The 16,758-nt window shown below is 43.0% G+C and overlaps 1 protein-coding gene across 2 annotated transcripts in view; it reads right to left on the minus strand.

Annotated features, from left to right (window-relative positions):
• The window catches only part of loxl2b (lysyl oxidase-like 2b), a 65,042-nt gene that overhangs the window by 41,577 nt on the left and 6,707 nt on the right, over positions 1-16,758 (minus strand). Inside the window, exons 2-4 of one of the 2 annotated variants that reach the window (XM_035786079.2) lie at positions 14,553-14,921; positions 13,922-14,097; positions 1,167-1,378 (exon numbers count right to left, since the gene is read on the minus strand). In XM_035786079.2, coding sequence (XP_035641972.1) covers positions 1,167-1,378; positions 13,922-14,097; positions 14,553-14,913 — 749 coding nt within the window. In that variant the 5' untranslated portion in view covers positions 14,914-14,921. Of the gene's footprint in view, positions 1-1,166; positions 1,379-13,921; positions 14,098-14,552; positions 14,955-16,758 lie in introns of both variants that reach the window. The other variant, XM_035786078.2, reaches the window with a different exon arrangement.

Here is a 16,758-nt window from a genome sequence, read left to right on the forward strand (position 1 = left end):
TGGGACTGTTTTTCATGGTTCAGGCTAGGCCCCTTAGTTCTAGTGAAGGGAAATCTTAACGCTACAGCATACAATGAATTATAGATGATTCTATGCTTCCAACTTTGTGGCAATAGTTTGGGGAAGACCCTTTCCTGTTTCAACATGACATTGCTCCTGTGCACAAAGTCAGGTCCATACAGAAATGGTTTGTCGAGATCGGTGTGGAAGAACTTGACTGGCCTGCACAGAGCCCTGACCTCAACTCCATCGAACACCTTTGGGATGAATTGGAATGCAGACTGGGAGCCAGGCCTGATCGCCCATCATCAGTGTCTGACCTCACTAATGCTCTTGTGGCTGAATGGAAGCAAGTCCCCGCAGAAATGTTACAACATCTAGTGGAAAGCCTTCTCAGAAGAGTGGAGGCTGTTATAGCAGCAAAGGGGGGACTTACTCCATATTAATGCCCATGATTTTTGAATGAGATGGTTGATGAGTAGGTGTCCATATACTTTTTGGTCATGTAGTAGTGTATCATGTTACAAAAAGGTGTGCGTTGCCTCAAAATATTCGATTCCACCCAAGCGCACACACACATGCTAAATAACGGAGTGAAGTAAGTGGAGAGCTTAAGAGTCAAGGTTTCTATGTCGTGTACCAATAATTAATCTTGACTAAAATGAGGTATGGGTCTTTTACTGCATTGTTGCACTGGGCCTAGGAGAGTAACTGGGAGAGTAAGTGTAAATTATACATTGACCGCCCCAGCCTTAATACATACATGTCTGAAGATGAATAAAGGCCTGTGCTTGATCAAAACAAGGTCTCTCAAGTTGACATAATAAGCATTTTGCAAGAAAAACATACAGTATGTACAGTAGCGTCCTGTCCAGGGGATGTACTTGTACATAAGGCGGCCTCACGCTACAGAAACAGGAGATGGGCCACTCTGGCTCGGACAAGGCATACTTACTTATAAGTACAGTTGTCCTGCTCCATAACACTCCATTATAATGGACACTGCTGCTGCCACGCCCCATCCATAGAGACGAATACAGTATTAATCTCTACACTCCCATCCCTTTAGCCAAGGACAGGAAGAAACAGAGGGAGCTCATTGTGGCCTTAAGTCCCCAAAGGGGACAAAGAGGATTCAGTTAAGGAAAGTCCTGGCTCTCACTCACTTGTAGACTCTGGCGTTGTACTTCCTCTCTGCGGGGAAACCGAACATGCCACAGATGACTCTGCTGTTGTGCTTGGTCCACTCCACATCACAGATCTGCTTCCACTTCCCCCCGTCCTTCACCTCCACGTAGCCCTCAGTCACTGGGATGCGCTTGCGGTATGACGACAGAATGGCCCGGATACGCACGTCCTCCACCTGAATGTTTAAACTCTGTGAACAAAAACGTGCATATTTGAGTGTCAGCTAATACAATATCTCTGCTATGGCTTTCAGTGATTGAATGAGCAAGGTATTGAGCATATCAGATACGTTAATAGGTGGTAGGGTTCATTTCACATTCATAGACCAAGAGGCATCTGTATTGTAAAAGTGTAAGTCATTATAAATTATAGGTCTCTTCCCCTGTGGTCCTCCATGGCCCTCTCTTACTCTATGGTCTTTTCCTTATCATCTTCAAAATAACCACTCCACATGTGAGTACATTTGGCCGTTTTCCCTTGTTACATAATCGTATACCGAAGGCATCGACCCCCCCGGCACTCTAATTGCATTCCCTCGTAAAGCCTCTACAGTATACCCAAACCTTTTTACAATCCCATCACCTAATTAATGACAGCTCAGACCCAGCTGTAACTGCAACTGCTTGGCAACAAAGAAATCAAAGGTGTGACCATGGCAACTCATACAACACTTCCTATCACATTTTAAAGGGTGTCACTGGAAAGATGCTGGTAGGTGACGAAAGCCCAGTCTGGGGTCAAAACGTTGGCCTATTAAACACTTCTGATACTTTTTTATCAGTGTGCAGATTCATGTTTTGTTGGAGATAGAGGAAAAACACCCACAAAGCATTATCATTGTTTGTAAAAATCAATGGCAACTCTCCACCAAAGATCTTCCATTTACTGTAATATTACAAGAAATAAGATTTGAATTTTGTTCCACTTATTGAACCATCTGTGGTGAGAGTGACATGCTGACTTGCCTGAGGTGTTTCTCTCTTCTCCTGCAAGCATTACCAGATCAATACTGTATCATTTCAAAGGCAGCGTATATCTGTCTACATGTCTGTCTGTGTCAAAAAGTAACTTGGAGACCTTCCTCTGTGATGCCTATTGGGGGTGTTTGAATAAACAGCCTCTCTTCCAAAAACCCCAACCCACATTCCTGCGCTATGTGACTGTGTAGGCCATGGGCAACAGAGGAGAGGAGAGAAGTACTGTCTGATGGATATTTGTCTTTTCTTAGCGGATAGGCTGAGAAAGGTCTGGCTGAGACACAAATCAAACCCAGGTCCTGTCCTCTCAGGCTTAAAGCCACTGGCTTGTGTCTCAAATGGAACCCTATTCCCAAAGTAGTGTACTACTTTTGACCAGGGCCCATAGGGCCAGTTACATCTCCATGGAAAGGTTTTCCTGAAATGTCATCGACATCATTCCACAGAAATGTTCAGATGCCACCAAACCACAGAGAAACTGAAAAAGATCAGTCTACTCTTTCCTCGACTGTTTTTTTCCAAAGACGACCACATTAACTCCAACAAGTCCCACCATAGTGCTGGTGTGTTTAGGACTTCTAACCCCTTTAAAACATTGTGTGTTTAAGCTTCAGACTTCTGGGTTGTATCATTGGATTTGTCTATTTTCAATTTCATCTGCAACCATTGATACAGTACCAACCATTAGTCTGTTTTATTAATGGGGGCTGAGCTAAAGCGATGTTTGTGAGACAAGGGTGGATCCTGAAGGGGCCCGGGGCCAGGACTTTTTACAAAAACCTCTGTAGAATGTTTTGAGCTACAAACTATTTTACTATCTATGAAACTCTAAGACTCTCATGAACACACAGGTAACATGTTTTGCTCTACGATGCTCACAAGGTTCACAATAATTGCTAAACGGTAAGGGGTTCTTCTACATAGAAGATCGTAGGAAATCCCAGGACAGTTTCGAGTTTCATTAGTTGTATGTACAGGATACACATGGTATAACACCGTCCAACGAAATGGTTACTTACAGGTTCTTTCTCAACAAGTCTACAACAATAAGAAATAAGAAAACATAATAATAGGAGCATAAAGTAAATGGCTCAGTAGAATAGAATACATATTTAAGCATAGAGTGCATTTGGAAAGTATTCTGACTCCTTGACTTTTTCCACATTTTGTTATGTTACAGCCTTATTCTAAAATGGATTACATAGATTTTTTTCCATCATCAATCTACACACGATACCCCATATTAATACATGTTTGCAAATGTATTAAACATAAAAAAACTGAAATATCACATTTACATAAGTATTTAGACCCTTTACTCAGTACTTTGTTGAAGCCCGTTTGGCAGCGAATACAGCCTGGAGTCTTCTTGGGTATGACGCTAGAAGCTTGGCACAACTGTACGTTGCTGCACAGCAACGAGAGCCCACACCTCAACCCCATCAAACACCTTTGGGATGAATTGGAATGCCTATTGCGAGCCAGGCCTAATCGCTTAACATCAGTGCCCGACCTCACTAATGCTAGTGGCGGAATGGAAGCAAGTCCCTGCAGAAATGTTCCAACATCTAGTGGAAAGCCTTCCCAGAAGAGTGGTAGCTGTTATAGCAGCAAAGGGGGACCAACTACATATTAATACCCATGATTTTGGAATGAGATGTTCGACGAGCAGGTGTCCACAAACTTTCATTCGTAGGCTAGGTTGTAGCAGCCTCATGGTGGGTATAGCGATAAGGTGGGTATAGCGATAAGTTGAGTATCTAAACCTATCAATGTTAATATAAAAGCCATGCTCATAAATAAAATGTCCTCCCTAATCTTAAACAGCACCCGACCGCCACTGTCGTGTCTATAATACTGTAATAAGCTCACATCGTTGCTGTCACAAAGTTGTCACTGACTATGTGGAGATTAATTTCCCACTGAGCAAACTATTTATGTACTTACATCATTCATATACATTCATTTGATCAGGATCTTGCTTTGGAGGACGTAATTTTTTAATTCACATTTGTCAATAAAACGAATGAATGCAAGTCTTTATCTCAAATTGTTTCACATTCGACTTGTAGCCATGGTTGTCCTGAAAAGAACATGTTAAAATACTTCATTGTAAATATAAGGGCTGGACATGCATATAAAAGAAAGTCAGATGAATGAAAAGCCGATATTTGCTGGGATCTCGGCAGTGATTGGATTAACCAGTGAGTGGAGTGAAGAGATGCAGCATGCTGAGGATGTTAAACTATCTGGGGGTTAGAACCCTGTGACATGACGACATGCTAATTGAGGAAACTGTGGTGATCGCGACCTTGTCTGTTTTAGATTATCCCTGGTTAAAAGCAACCAAGGTTGCCTCCCAAATGGCCTGCTATTTCCCCATGTAGTGCAGTTGCTTTTAACCAGGGCCCATAGTGACTTTCAAGCAGGATTCCGCGCAGATAACAGACTTATCACCTCCTCCAGAACTTTACATTCATAGTGAACAGGTATAGTACTTAACAATCATAAAATGACCTGACTCCAAAACATATTACAGAGATGAATACACAGACAGAAGATACAACTGCTCTGACAGGCATGATAGAATAAAAATACAATTTCCTCCCAACAGACTTATACTGGCCGAGACAAACACTATCACTGGCTAATAACGCTAACATACAGGATTTACCTGTACGGATGAAGCAGTCTCTCAAGCTGTACTTAAACCTAACAGTCTTACATCGAAGCCAGTCATCAAAATATTATTCTGAATACCCCTCCTCTTTCATTTGTTTTGCTGTGAAAGAAAGGAGTGAACTTGTTTTCACTAACTGAAACTCACATCGCAACCCAACCTCCACCTTCCCTCCTTGCTATTGGGTACCCAACCCCTTTAATGATTGACTTCCTGTTAAGAGTTCAAGACTGCACTTTCCTCTGTGCCTCATTCAAATGTCTAGAAAATAAATGCCTGTTGATTGCAGCGGTGGTGTGGTAGAAAAGCACAGCAGAAAAGCAGCAGCCTGTGAGATACTTTGAACATATGTGGCTTGTTTCTATGTTTCCAGAAATTGGCAGCAGGGGAGGGGGAGGGTGCAGCAGATGGAAAAGCCATTAGTGGGATACGTCTTTGTGAGGAGGTAGAGAAAGGACCAAAGGAGAGGAACCTAGTGGCCCCTCTCTCTGGCTGTCTCATTGTTGCTATCATCCAGAATCAATTAGTTCATCTATGATGTCTATATACAGTGGCTTGTGAAAGTCTTCACCCCCCTTCACATTTGTCCTATGTTGTTGCCTTACGACGGGGGGGGATTGTATCATTTACACAACATGCCTACCACTTTGAAGATGCAAAATATGTTTTATTGGAAAACAAACAAGAAATAAGACAAAAATATATCAAACTTGAGCGTGCATAACTATTCAGCCCCCAAAGCCAATACTTTGTAGATCTCTGGAGGACTGAAACAGGTTTCCCTCAAGCATTTCTGTGCATGTAGCCATCTATCATTCATTCAATTCTGACCAGTTTCCCAGGCCCTGCCGATGAAAAACATGGTGTTCTCTGGGTGATGAGAGGTGTTGGGTTTGCGCCAGACATAACGTTTTCCTTGATGGCCAAAAAGCTACATTTTTGTCTCATGTGACCAGAGTATCTACTTCCATATGTTTGGGGAGTCTCCCACATGCCTTTTGGTGAACACCAAATGTATTTGCTTATTTTGTTCTTTAAGCAATGGCTTTTTTTCTGGCCACTCTTCCGTAGAATTCAGCTCTGTGCAGTGTACAACTTAGTGGTCCTGTGGACAGATACTCCAATCTCTGCTGTGGTGCTTTGCCGCTTCTTCAGGGTTATCTTTGGTCTCTTGGTTGCCTCTCTGATAAATGCTCTCCTTGCCCGGTCTGTGAGTTTTGGTGGGTGGGCCTCTCTTGGAAAGTTTGTTGTGGTGCCATATTCTTTACATTTTATAATAATGGATTTAATGGTGCTCCGTGGGATGTTCAAAGTTTCTGGTAATTTTTATAACCCAACCCTGATCTGTACTTCTCCACAACTTTGTCCCTGACCTGTTTGGAGAGCTCCTTGGTCTTCATGGTGCCGCTTGCTTGGTGGTGCCCCTTGCTTAGTGGTGTTGCAGACTCTGGGGCCTTTCAGAACAGGTGTATATATACTGAGATCATGTGACAGATCATGTGACACTTAGATTGTACACAGGTGGACTTTTTTTAAACTAATTATGTGACTTCTGAAGGTAATTGGTTGCACCAGATCTTATTTAGGGTCTTCATAGCAAAGGGGGTGAATACATATGCACACACCAATTTTAAATACTTTTTTAAAACAAGTTATTTTTTAAATTTCACTTCACCAATTTGGAATATTTTGTGTATGCACATTACATGAAATCCCCCCAAAAACATTTAAATTGCAGGTTGTAATGCTACAAAATAGAAAAAAATGCCAAGGGGGATAAATACTTTTGCAAGGCACTGTAGCAACATAATGACAATTAATTATAATGTAAATGAGAAAAGAATGTCTCATCAACTTTTAGTTTGTCAATCAAATATCATCTTTCAGGAAAGCTCATTGAGCTGTGATTCTCATTCGGTCCTGACTGCTCCATGAAATCAATGCAGTGCATTTGTAGGCCTACCATTGGTAGTTGAAGAGAATATGTCATTCAACTAAACAAGTTCAATGAGGTCCCTTGGAATGAGACCAGACTGAGTGTGTCATTCTAACCCTTCAGGCTTAGATTTGAACAGAATGTAACTGCCATGAGTTGAGTCTTTCAACTCATTTTCTGGTGTCAGAATGATTTAGAGCTATCTTACGCATTGACCACAGGACAGAAGAATCAGCCAACCCACTCTGCACACACTGGTTGAATCAACGTTGTTTCCCCGTCACTTCAATGAAATTACATTGAACTAACGTGGAATAGACATTGAATTGACATCTGTGCCCAGTGAGAAGCTCCAACCGGAGAGCAAACATATCCCCACAAGGGCTAACACTGACAATTGCAGTATTTGTGAGGGTTTATTATGTAGGCTACAACAGTCCATTCCCGGAATCATACACTAGAAAGTGAGCTCGGGGCATTAGTTCTGAAATGTCACATCCACAATGATGTTCGTTGCCCTTGAGAAATGAACTGAAATATGCATTTCAAATGCAACTGAAACCAATAAGACATGCCAATGAAACATGAGGGAAAACGAATGCAAACATTCAGATTCAAGTGTCACTTGCACTCACAGTACTGCGGCGCAATACTCTTTATGGCAAGGATGTCCGTTTGGAGCAATTAGACAATGGTGTGACTTAGTGTAATCTTCAATTATCCTACTTCTCATCATCTCAGGCCAGACTGTAACCTCAAGCCTCCACCAAAACACAGTGCTAATGCCAGCAAAAACAATGGCAATGGAGCCTGCAGCACATGGTTCCAATAGAGACCCTGAACTCCATTGACTTCTTCCAGAATATCCAAATATCCTTATGAAACAGGGTTACATAGACATTCCAAGTGAGAGAACAAATCATTTCTCTAGAACATCACAACAGTATTGAGCTAAAGTGACTTCCTGGGATCAAGTTTTCCCCTCCCTGGGCTTACTGCATCTGTTTCAAGATCACATGTGCTGTGCTGACCAGACCAGCACTGTTGGGTGCTGATTATTCTGTGAGCCACAACACAAATAGATGATTTGTTCTTTCCAGAAACAGTGTTTATGATGTGGCAGTGCAGGCAATTTACCTCACGTCTCTGTTTCACTTGTTCATGCTCCTTAGAAAACATTAAAAGAGCCTTTGTTGACAAAGTGGAAACCGATGTTCCACAAAAATTACAAATCCTGAAAAACTACAGTTTGACTTATTTGGCGAAAGATATAAGGCAATTATTATTTGTAGCTGAATCTGAGATAAATCATAGATAAACTACTTCAATTGGAAGAAAATGTCCTTAACTATTACTGTGTGGCATTTATAAATTAGACACAGAAGTTCATGGTTTGTGCCACACTGGCACAAACTCACACATTGACTGTAAAAACGAATCTTGATTTCCACAGCTATGAGTTGTAAGAGACTAAGGGCTACATTTAAGACTGTGTATTTCAGAGGATAAACTAAACATCCTATTCAGTTGAATTGTATTGTGGGAATGCAGTGCACTGGGGTGTAGACTTTTCATTGTTGTTACGTGGCCAGAGAGCTACCCATCAGTTATGTGAGAAGTTAATTCAGTTGTTCAAATTCACTTTACAGAACCCTACTATGATGACAAGGCCAGAGGTTTACAGGGGAAAAAGTGGATGGTTTGACCTTAAGCCTGAGGGGAAAAACTGAGGTAAGGAAGACGGAAACTATTGCTTTGGGAAAAACAGAGACTTTGTATACACTGTGTGTGAGAGAGGAAAGACAGACAGACAGACAGACAGAGACAGAGACAGACAGAGACAGACAGACAGAGACAGAGACAGAGACAGACAGACAGACAGACAGACAGACAGACAGACAGACAGACAGACAGACAGACAGACAGACAGACAGACAGACAGACAGACAGACAGACAGACAGACAGACAGACAGACAGACAGACAGACAGACAGACAGACAGACAGACAGACAGACAGACAGACAGACAGACAGACAGACAGACGGGGAGAGAAATAATATAGCATTCAACCCCAATTAACATTAGGACAGATTTGACCTGTCTGCCACAGTAGCCCTGCCTCCACCTAGCCTCCCAGCCCCAGCTCATGTCACAGCATGGTAGGAGATTCCTCCAAACCAAAGGAGCAAAAACAAATGGAAGTAAATAGATTGAAGTAGAACAAGGTTGTTTCAAGGCATGTTACCACATAAATCATCTAACTACAACAAAAATACTCCTTTATGAACCACCATCACACCTTACTTTACTATATATTACTTCCTTCAATAAACCTCAATCAACCACCTCTCCGGGGGATGTTTCAATAGCTGACGTTCAATTGAGCCCACAAATTTGAACAACCAAGAATAAACTTCTTTCAGACTGTATTCATTCTAGCTTCTAGTAGCCCACAGTACCCTGTTTGTTCCATGTCGGATGCAGAGTGCAGGCAATGAATGCATCTCAAATGTTTCCTAAATTGCTACTGCAACAGAACACATTGGTGTGTACATAAAGTCTGCATTGATAAATGCAGCCCAATGGTAAGCCAGCTAGGAAATGTACATAGCCAAGAATGACCTTTCATAAACATAGAGGAATGTTCAATGTTAAATCTGGTTGGAGCAGAATGTAGTTCATGTGCTTGATCACAGGTCAGACATCCCCACAAACACAAACTTCACCTCTAAATCATCTACAGTAAAAGCTGAACGGCAGTGAGAGGATACATTCCTAAGGATTATGGAGTAGGACAGGAGTTGTTATGGCACTAATCTTTATATACTGTCCCCAAAGTATATAGCTGTGACTATAGCTGAAGGAAATGGTGTATGATAAATGGAAAAGAAACAGAAAATTAATTCCTATTTAATAAGTCTTAACGGAAAGCAAACAGTGACTTCTCAGAGGAGCACTGGATCAAATCAAATGTTATTTGTCACATGCTTCTTTGTCTTGCAGAGAGGTTGTTGAGGGAGAGGTTGTTGTCCTGGCAGTCTCAGTCGTCAGGCCTACCACCATCGTGTCATCAGCAAACGTAATGATGGTGTTGGAGTCGTGCGCGGCCACGTAGTCGTGGGTGAACAGGGAGTACAAAAAGGGACTAATCATGCACCCAACGGGCCCCCGTGTTGAGGGTCAGCGTGGGAGGTGTGTTGTTGCCTACTCTCACCATCTGGGATCGGACCCATCAGGAAGCCCAGGATTCAGTTGCAGAGGGAGGTGTTCAGTCCCAGGGTCCTGAATCTAGTGATGAGCTTGGGGGGCACTATGGTGTTGAACGCTGAGCTGTGGTCAAATAACAGCATTCTTACATAGGTGCTCCTCTTGTCCAGGTGGGAGAGGGCAATGTGGAGTGCAATAAAGATTGCATTATCTGTGGATCTGTTGGGGTGGTATGCGAATTGGAGTGGGTCTAGGGTGTCTGGGTGTTGATGTGAGCCATGAACAGCCTTTAAACGCATTTCATGGCTACAGATGTGAGTGCTACAGGGCGAAACTAATTTAGACAGGTTACCTTGGCTTTCTTGGGCACAGTGACTATGGTGGTCTGCTTGGAAAATGTAGCTATTACAGACTGGGTCAGGCAGAGGTGGAAAATGTCAGTGAAGACACTTTCCAGCTGGACAACGCATGCTCTGAGTACGCATCCTGGTAATCCATCTAGCCCTGTTGCCTTGTGAATGTTAACCTGTTTAAAGGAATTACTCACATTTTTTTTATTTCACCTTTCACAAGTTCTCATTTACAACTGCGACCTGGCCAAGATGAAGCATAGCAAGGTGAACAGACAGCAACACAGAGTTACACATGGAGTAAACAATAAACAAGTCAATAACACAGTAGAAAAAAGAAAAACAATTTTGTTTAAAGAGTCTATATACATTGTGTGCAAAAGGCAATAGGAGGTAGGCAAATAATTACAATTTAGCAGATTAACACTGGAGTGATAAATGATCAGATGGTCATGTGCAGGTAGAGATACTGGTGTGCAAAAGTGCAGAAAAGTAAATAAATAAAAACAGTATGGGGATGAGGTAGGTAAATTGGGTGGGCTATTTACTGATGGACTATGTACAGCTGCAGCGATCGCTTAGCTGCTCAGACAGCAGATGTTTAAAGTTGGTGAGGGAGATAAGTCTCCAACTTCAACAATTTTTGCAATTCGTTCCAGTCACAGGCAGCAGAGAACTGGAAGGAAAGGCGGCCAAATGAGGTGTTGGCTTTAGGGGTGATCAGTGAGATACACCTGCTGGAGCGCGTGCTACGGGAACCAATGAATACAGCAAAGAGACGCTGTTTTTAAGAGTAATTCATGTCTACGTTGTTATTCAGCACTGTCAACACTTTTTAAAACACGTATAAGCAGGACGACGCTGGGCCAATTGTGCGCCGCCCTATGGGACTCAACCACAGTCGGATGTGATGCAGCCTGGTGTATAGTAAATTCTTTCGATAAGCTTGTGTAATTATTAGCAGCTTGTGTCTTTTTTTAACACGAGGAATATTTAACTTTCTCTGGTCATAGGAGAAACATCATGAATTGGTGCATGAGGCAGAATAATGCAGTGCGACTTGAGCTTCGCCATCAACTGGAAGACTTTTCTCAGCGGAGGGAGGGAGAGCGGAGGGACGGTGAGTTGGGTGAGAGGCAGCCTCATCGCTGCTCTCTCCCTCCTTCCCTCCCTCCTCTCAGGCTGACCATCAGATGCAGGCCATCAGTCCAGTCAAATAAAACAATAAAAATGATTGCGCCTCACAAGTAATACAACAAATTATCTATTACCAGTGTGATCATATACCTACATTTTTTTTTAAATATAATAACAAAATGGTCTGAGAAGAACAACATTGGCAGGGCAATTATACCATAGCCAATATGCAGTGATAATGTATTGGGCCTATAGCCTACCTACTGCAAAAATCTCATTGCTTCAGAACTGTTTTTAATAGGTTAACGTGGCATAGGTTTAAGTTTTTTAAGTCATGTTTAAAAAAAATCTGAGCGGTAGATCTCGGCTTGCATTTTGAATCGGAAAGTGATCTTGACTCAGAAAATGTTGGTGAACACTGCTCTAAAATCCAAAATGTGGGCGGAAATGTTCTCAGCCAAAGCCCCTAATTTGAATCCCCATACCTCTCTCATTATCCCCCACCACAGAACCACACTAGTCTGTCCTCATCGCTAACATTAGACAATGTATGTTCCAAATGGCACCCTATTAACTACAAAGTGCAATTTGGGACGCACACCAGTGTAACCTCAACCTGCAGCTGTGAGTCACCACCAGATGACCATTTCCAGATGAAAAGGTAAAGTCTCCATTAAGGCTGTGTCTGCACCCCAAATGGCATCCTATTCCCAACACAGTGCACTACTTTTGAACAGAGCCCTATGAGTCCTGGTCAAAAATAATACACTACATAGGGAATAGGATGACATTTGGAATCTGTGTGGAGGGCTTTGCCTAAGCCTGGCTGTGTTTCACAGAGCTTCTGTGTGGAGCTAGCCACACATGCCCCACGTCTTAGTGAATGGAAAAGCTGAGTCTGATATTCTCTCAGTAAATATCACAGCTGGAGAGATCACAAAGGGCTGAGTCTATACGTCTAGACCTCTACAGCACTGCTCTCTGGATCATTATCATCAGAGGTGGCATCACAGGTCCCAGAGTGGTGTGGAGGACAAAAACATCTGGGGCCCGTAGTTCTTCCTTATCTGGTAACCTCATCAGGTAAAACCTTATACAGTATGACGTGATTAATCTGTTGTAAGAAGGTTTAATATGGGATATGATAGAACCAGGTTTTTTAATCAGGTCACATGGTTAAAAAAAAAAAATCCTGGAAAAACTCCTGGCCTTGGGGAGGATGAAAATCCTGTCAAACTGCAGCAAACTTAATATTACTACACAAACACAGAGAAAGCAACATGATTAGACAATAAAACTCACACGGCTGAGCTTGATTTATGTAGGTTTATGTAGTCCGGCCCTAAGCAACTGTAAGCCTAATTCAAAAAGATCTCACAGTCTATGTCAGCTATTGTGTTTATTGACTAATTCCAGTGAATCATTTTGGATTGAAAAAGTCTAGGTAGCCTCGTCAGCCCAAGTTTGAAAATAAACCAAATTTGATCCCATTCACATTTTCTGACAAACAACTGGACTATAAATACACTATGTTACCGCTTCGTTTACCCTGGCCAGAGGGACAGGGCACATAGTAGGCCAGGCTAAGACTATGCAGCTGCTATTGTTGCTTCTGATTAAATCACCAAGTGAGCATTTCTTTGATCTGTTCTTCTGTCCTGCACCTGATGTGAATATTTGGATGTTGGATGTGCATATTTTTCAATGTACAAAAAACCCCAGAATCACCTTGAGGCATCCAGCTGTTACTCTAAAGTGCTGTCTGTCATCACTTGATTTCAGAGACATTTTAAAAATGGAAACCTATGGTTTGAGCTGAAACTCAGAGAGCTCTGGTCTGCACTCCCCTCATAAGATTGGTATGTGAACTCGAGGCCCTGCAGAGTGAGCAGAACAGCAAGATAACACTCTGCAATTAGCTGTAGGCTTGTTGGACATACTTCCATGAGGTGCGCAATGAAGCCTTTAAGAGCCCATCAGGATTACACTGACGGTTGTGAGTGCAACACCTATGATTACTTATTTAGTTAGTTACCAGTAGCCTCACTTTCTTTGAAAAACTTCACGTGAGCTAGTGCACATGACTGTAAAGTCATCATTTTGGGTTCACAATTTAGTTTTGGCTTGACTATTCACTTTTTTTGAAAGCCACATGTACGTAATACTTAGATGCTGTCAAAATGTGTGTCTTCACTCTGCACAGAACAGCTCAATAAAACCAGCTGTGAGGGCTTTCTCTGAGGAGCAGTCAGGAACCAAACTTTCTGGCCCAGTGTAAAAATGTCAGTCAACAACGTCAACCAAAGTCAAGTGTCTTTGGGGCCGTTTCCTGAACACAGATTAAACCTAGTCCTTTTTCTGACTAGGATTAGCCTTAATCTGTGTCTAGGAAACCACCCCTTTGTGTCTAACTAAGGCAGGCTTTATAGAAGGTAGATTGTTTACCTGCACATTATTGGCCATGGTGTTGATGAATTTAAATCCGGGGATCCTTTTGTCGCTGCACACCACACCTACGTCCTCTGTGTGCTTGCAGTCGGACACACCAATCCCGTTGGAGGTGCACAGTGCCAGGGTCTTCTCTTTTCCAGTGCACTGGACATTGTCAAACCAGATGCGTCCTGAAAAACATCAGGATTCTGAACACACTGTGGACATATCAAAAAGAACTCTGTAGGGATAAATCTCTCTTTCACCTGACCAGTTGTAGCTAGCGTGGTCAAACAGCCAAGCGACTTTGGAAAAGTGGACTGGACACTGACAGCAATTACACTGGCTACCTTATCCCTAACCGATCTAAGCTACAGATGTGCCTTGTTCATTTCGGTAAAAGTTGAGTCAGAACGTAGACAAAGAGCACTGCCGGTAATCCAAAACATCCAGCATTTATTCATGGAAAAGGCGGCCTGTCAGTGAAATATGTCAGAATAAACATAAATCCAAATGGCCTATTGAAAAGTTTCACTGGGACAATTGGTTAATCCTGGCCAATAAAAAAACATCCCTTAAAATAGTCTATTATTTCCCCTTATCTTTACACATATAAAGGTTTGAAGTGCAATGACGGACATCTTACCCTCTCCTTTCCCATATTTAGAGGACGGAAACCAGGAGACAGCCTCCAGGTAGCCCAACTCCCTGCACACCACCTGGGCGGAATGGATGGAGAAGTCATCATCACAGACTGTGCCCCACTCGCCATCATAGAAAACCTCCACGCGCCCCTCGTTGTGCTTGCGCTTGTCCCCTGCCAAACGCAGCTGTATCCTGGGTGTGTCAGGTGGCAGCTCCGGGGCACTGTACTGCTCCTGCTCAGGCTCTGGGTAGCCCTGTGGATAGCCGTGTGGGTAGCCTAGGTGTTCGTACTGGGCCCTGCACAGATCTAACAGGGCCAACAGGATGGTGAAGCAGCAGGGGAGCGACCAGGCGGCCAGCATGGTGGTGTCTGTCAAGTCAGACAGTAGACAGAAGAGGTTATCTATGGGAGAGTAGAAAGAGGTGAGGAAAATAACATTACCCATTTAAAATTCCTTTGGCTACTTTGTCATATGGTTTTTCACAGGGAGACTGCCTGGGGGTTTGGAATTCAGGATTGCAGCAAAGGAGATTAACAAGGGCAGCAAGTGCTTCACCTACATTCAAAGAATTACAGTAATAATAATTGACCCTTATCTAAGCCCCTCTTGGTTACTGTTGCAATCTCGGACAACATTTTCCCAGAAAGTCCAATTCACCACTCAAACCACAAGCAAAATCCACTCACAATGATCTCAAACTGTGTTTTTAAAAACACAATGAAATTAAACACAAACTACCCCTTGCTAATCAGGAGACACTCGGGTGTGTTGTGGTGGACTGTCATTACAATTGCTTCAAAGGAACCAGGTAAAATTATGCTTGCAGTGTATTTAGCCTCTGAATAGCTCAGCATTCACTGTCAGCAAGCAGTCACAGCTACTAACCACTTTTAAAGCTAACAAGCGGAGGTGGGTAGTGACGCGCTACAAGTAACGCATTACATGTACTTAAAGGCCCATTGCAATCAAAAACTGGATTGTGCTGTGTTTTATATATATTTCCACACTATGTGTGTGGACCACCTTTACTCCGCACACAGAGATACAGACAAAGCTCTCCCTCGCCCTCCATTTGGCAAATCTGACCATAATTATATGCTCCTAACTACTGCTTACAAGCAAAAATTAAAGCAGGAAGCACCAGTGACTAGATCAATAAAAAAAAGTGGTCAGTTGAAGCAGATGCTAAGTGACAGGACTGTTTTGCCAGCACAGACTGGAATATGTTCTGGTATTCCTCCGATGGCATTGAGGAATACACCACATCAGTCATTGGCTTCATCAATAAGTGCATTGATAACGTCGTCCCCACAGTGACCGTACGTGCATACCCCAACCAGAAGCCATGGATTAAAGGCAACAACCGCACTGAGCGAAAGGCCAGAGCTGACGATTTCAAGGAGTGGGACTCTAACCCTGAAGCTTATAAGAAATCCTGCAATGCACTCCGACGAACCATCAAACAGGCAAAGCGTCAATACAGGACTAAGATCGAATCGTACTGCACCAGCTCTGACATTCGTCAGATGTGGCAGGGCTTGCAAACCATTACAGACAACAAAGAGAAGCACAGCCGAGAGCTGCCCAGTGACACGAGCCTACCAGACGAGCTATACTACTTCTATGCTCGCTTCGAGGCAAATAACACTTAAACATGCATGAGAGCACCAGCTGTTCTGGGAGAGCGTGTTACCACGCTCTCCCCAGCCAATGTGAGTAAGACCTTTAAACAGGTCGATTTTCACAAGGCCGCAGGGCCAGACGGATGACCAGGACGTATACTGCTAGCATGCGCTGATCAACTGGCAAGTGTCTTCACTGACATTTTCAACCTCTCCCTGTCCGTATCTGTAATGCCAACATGTTTTAAGCAGACCACCATAGTGCCTGTGCCCAAGAACACTAAGGTAACCCTCCTCAATGACTACCGACCTGTAGCACTCACATCTCTAGCCATGAGGTGCTTTGAAAGGCTGGTCATGGTTCACATCAACACCAATATCCCAGAAACCCTAGACCCACTCCAATTTGCATACCGCCCCAAAAGATCCACAGATGATGCCATCTCTATTGCACTCCACACTGCCCTTTCCCACTTGAACAAAAGGAACACCTATGTGGGAATGTTATTCATTGACTACAGCTCAGTGTTCAACACAAAAGTGTCCTCCAAGCTCATCAATAAGCTAAGGACCCTGGGAATAA

Source organism: Oncorhynchus keta, chromosome 14, assembly GCF_023373465.1.
Source record: "Oncorhynchus keta strain PuntledgeMale-10-30-2019 chromosome 14, Oket_V2, whole genome shotgun sequence".
In the NCBI taxonomy this organism is placed as follows: domain Eukaryota; kingdom Metazoa; phylum Chordata; class Actinopteri; order Salmoniformes; family Salmonidae; genus Oncorhynchus; species Oncorhynchus keta.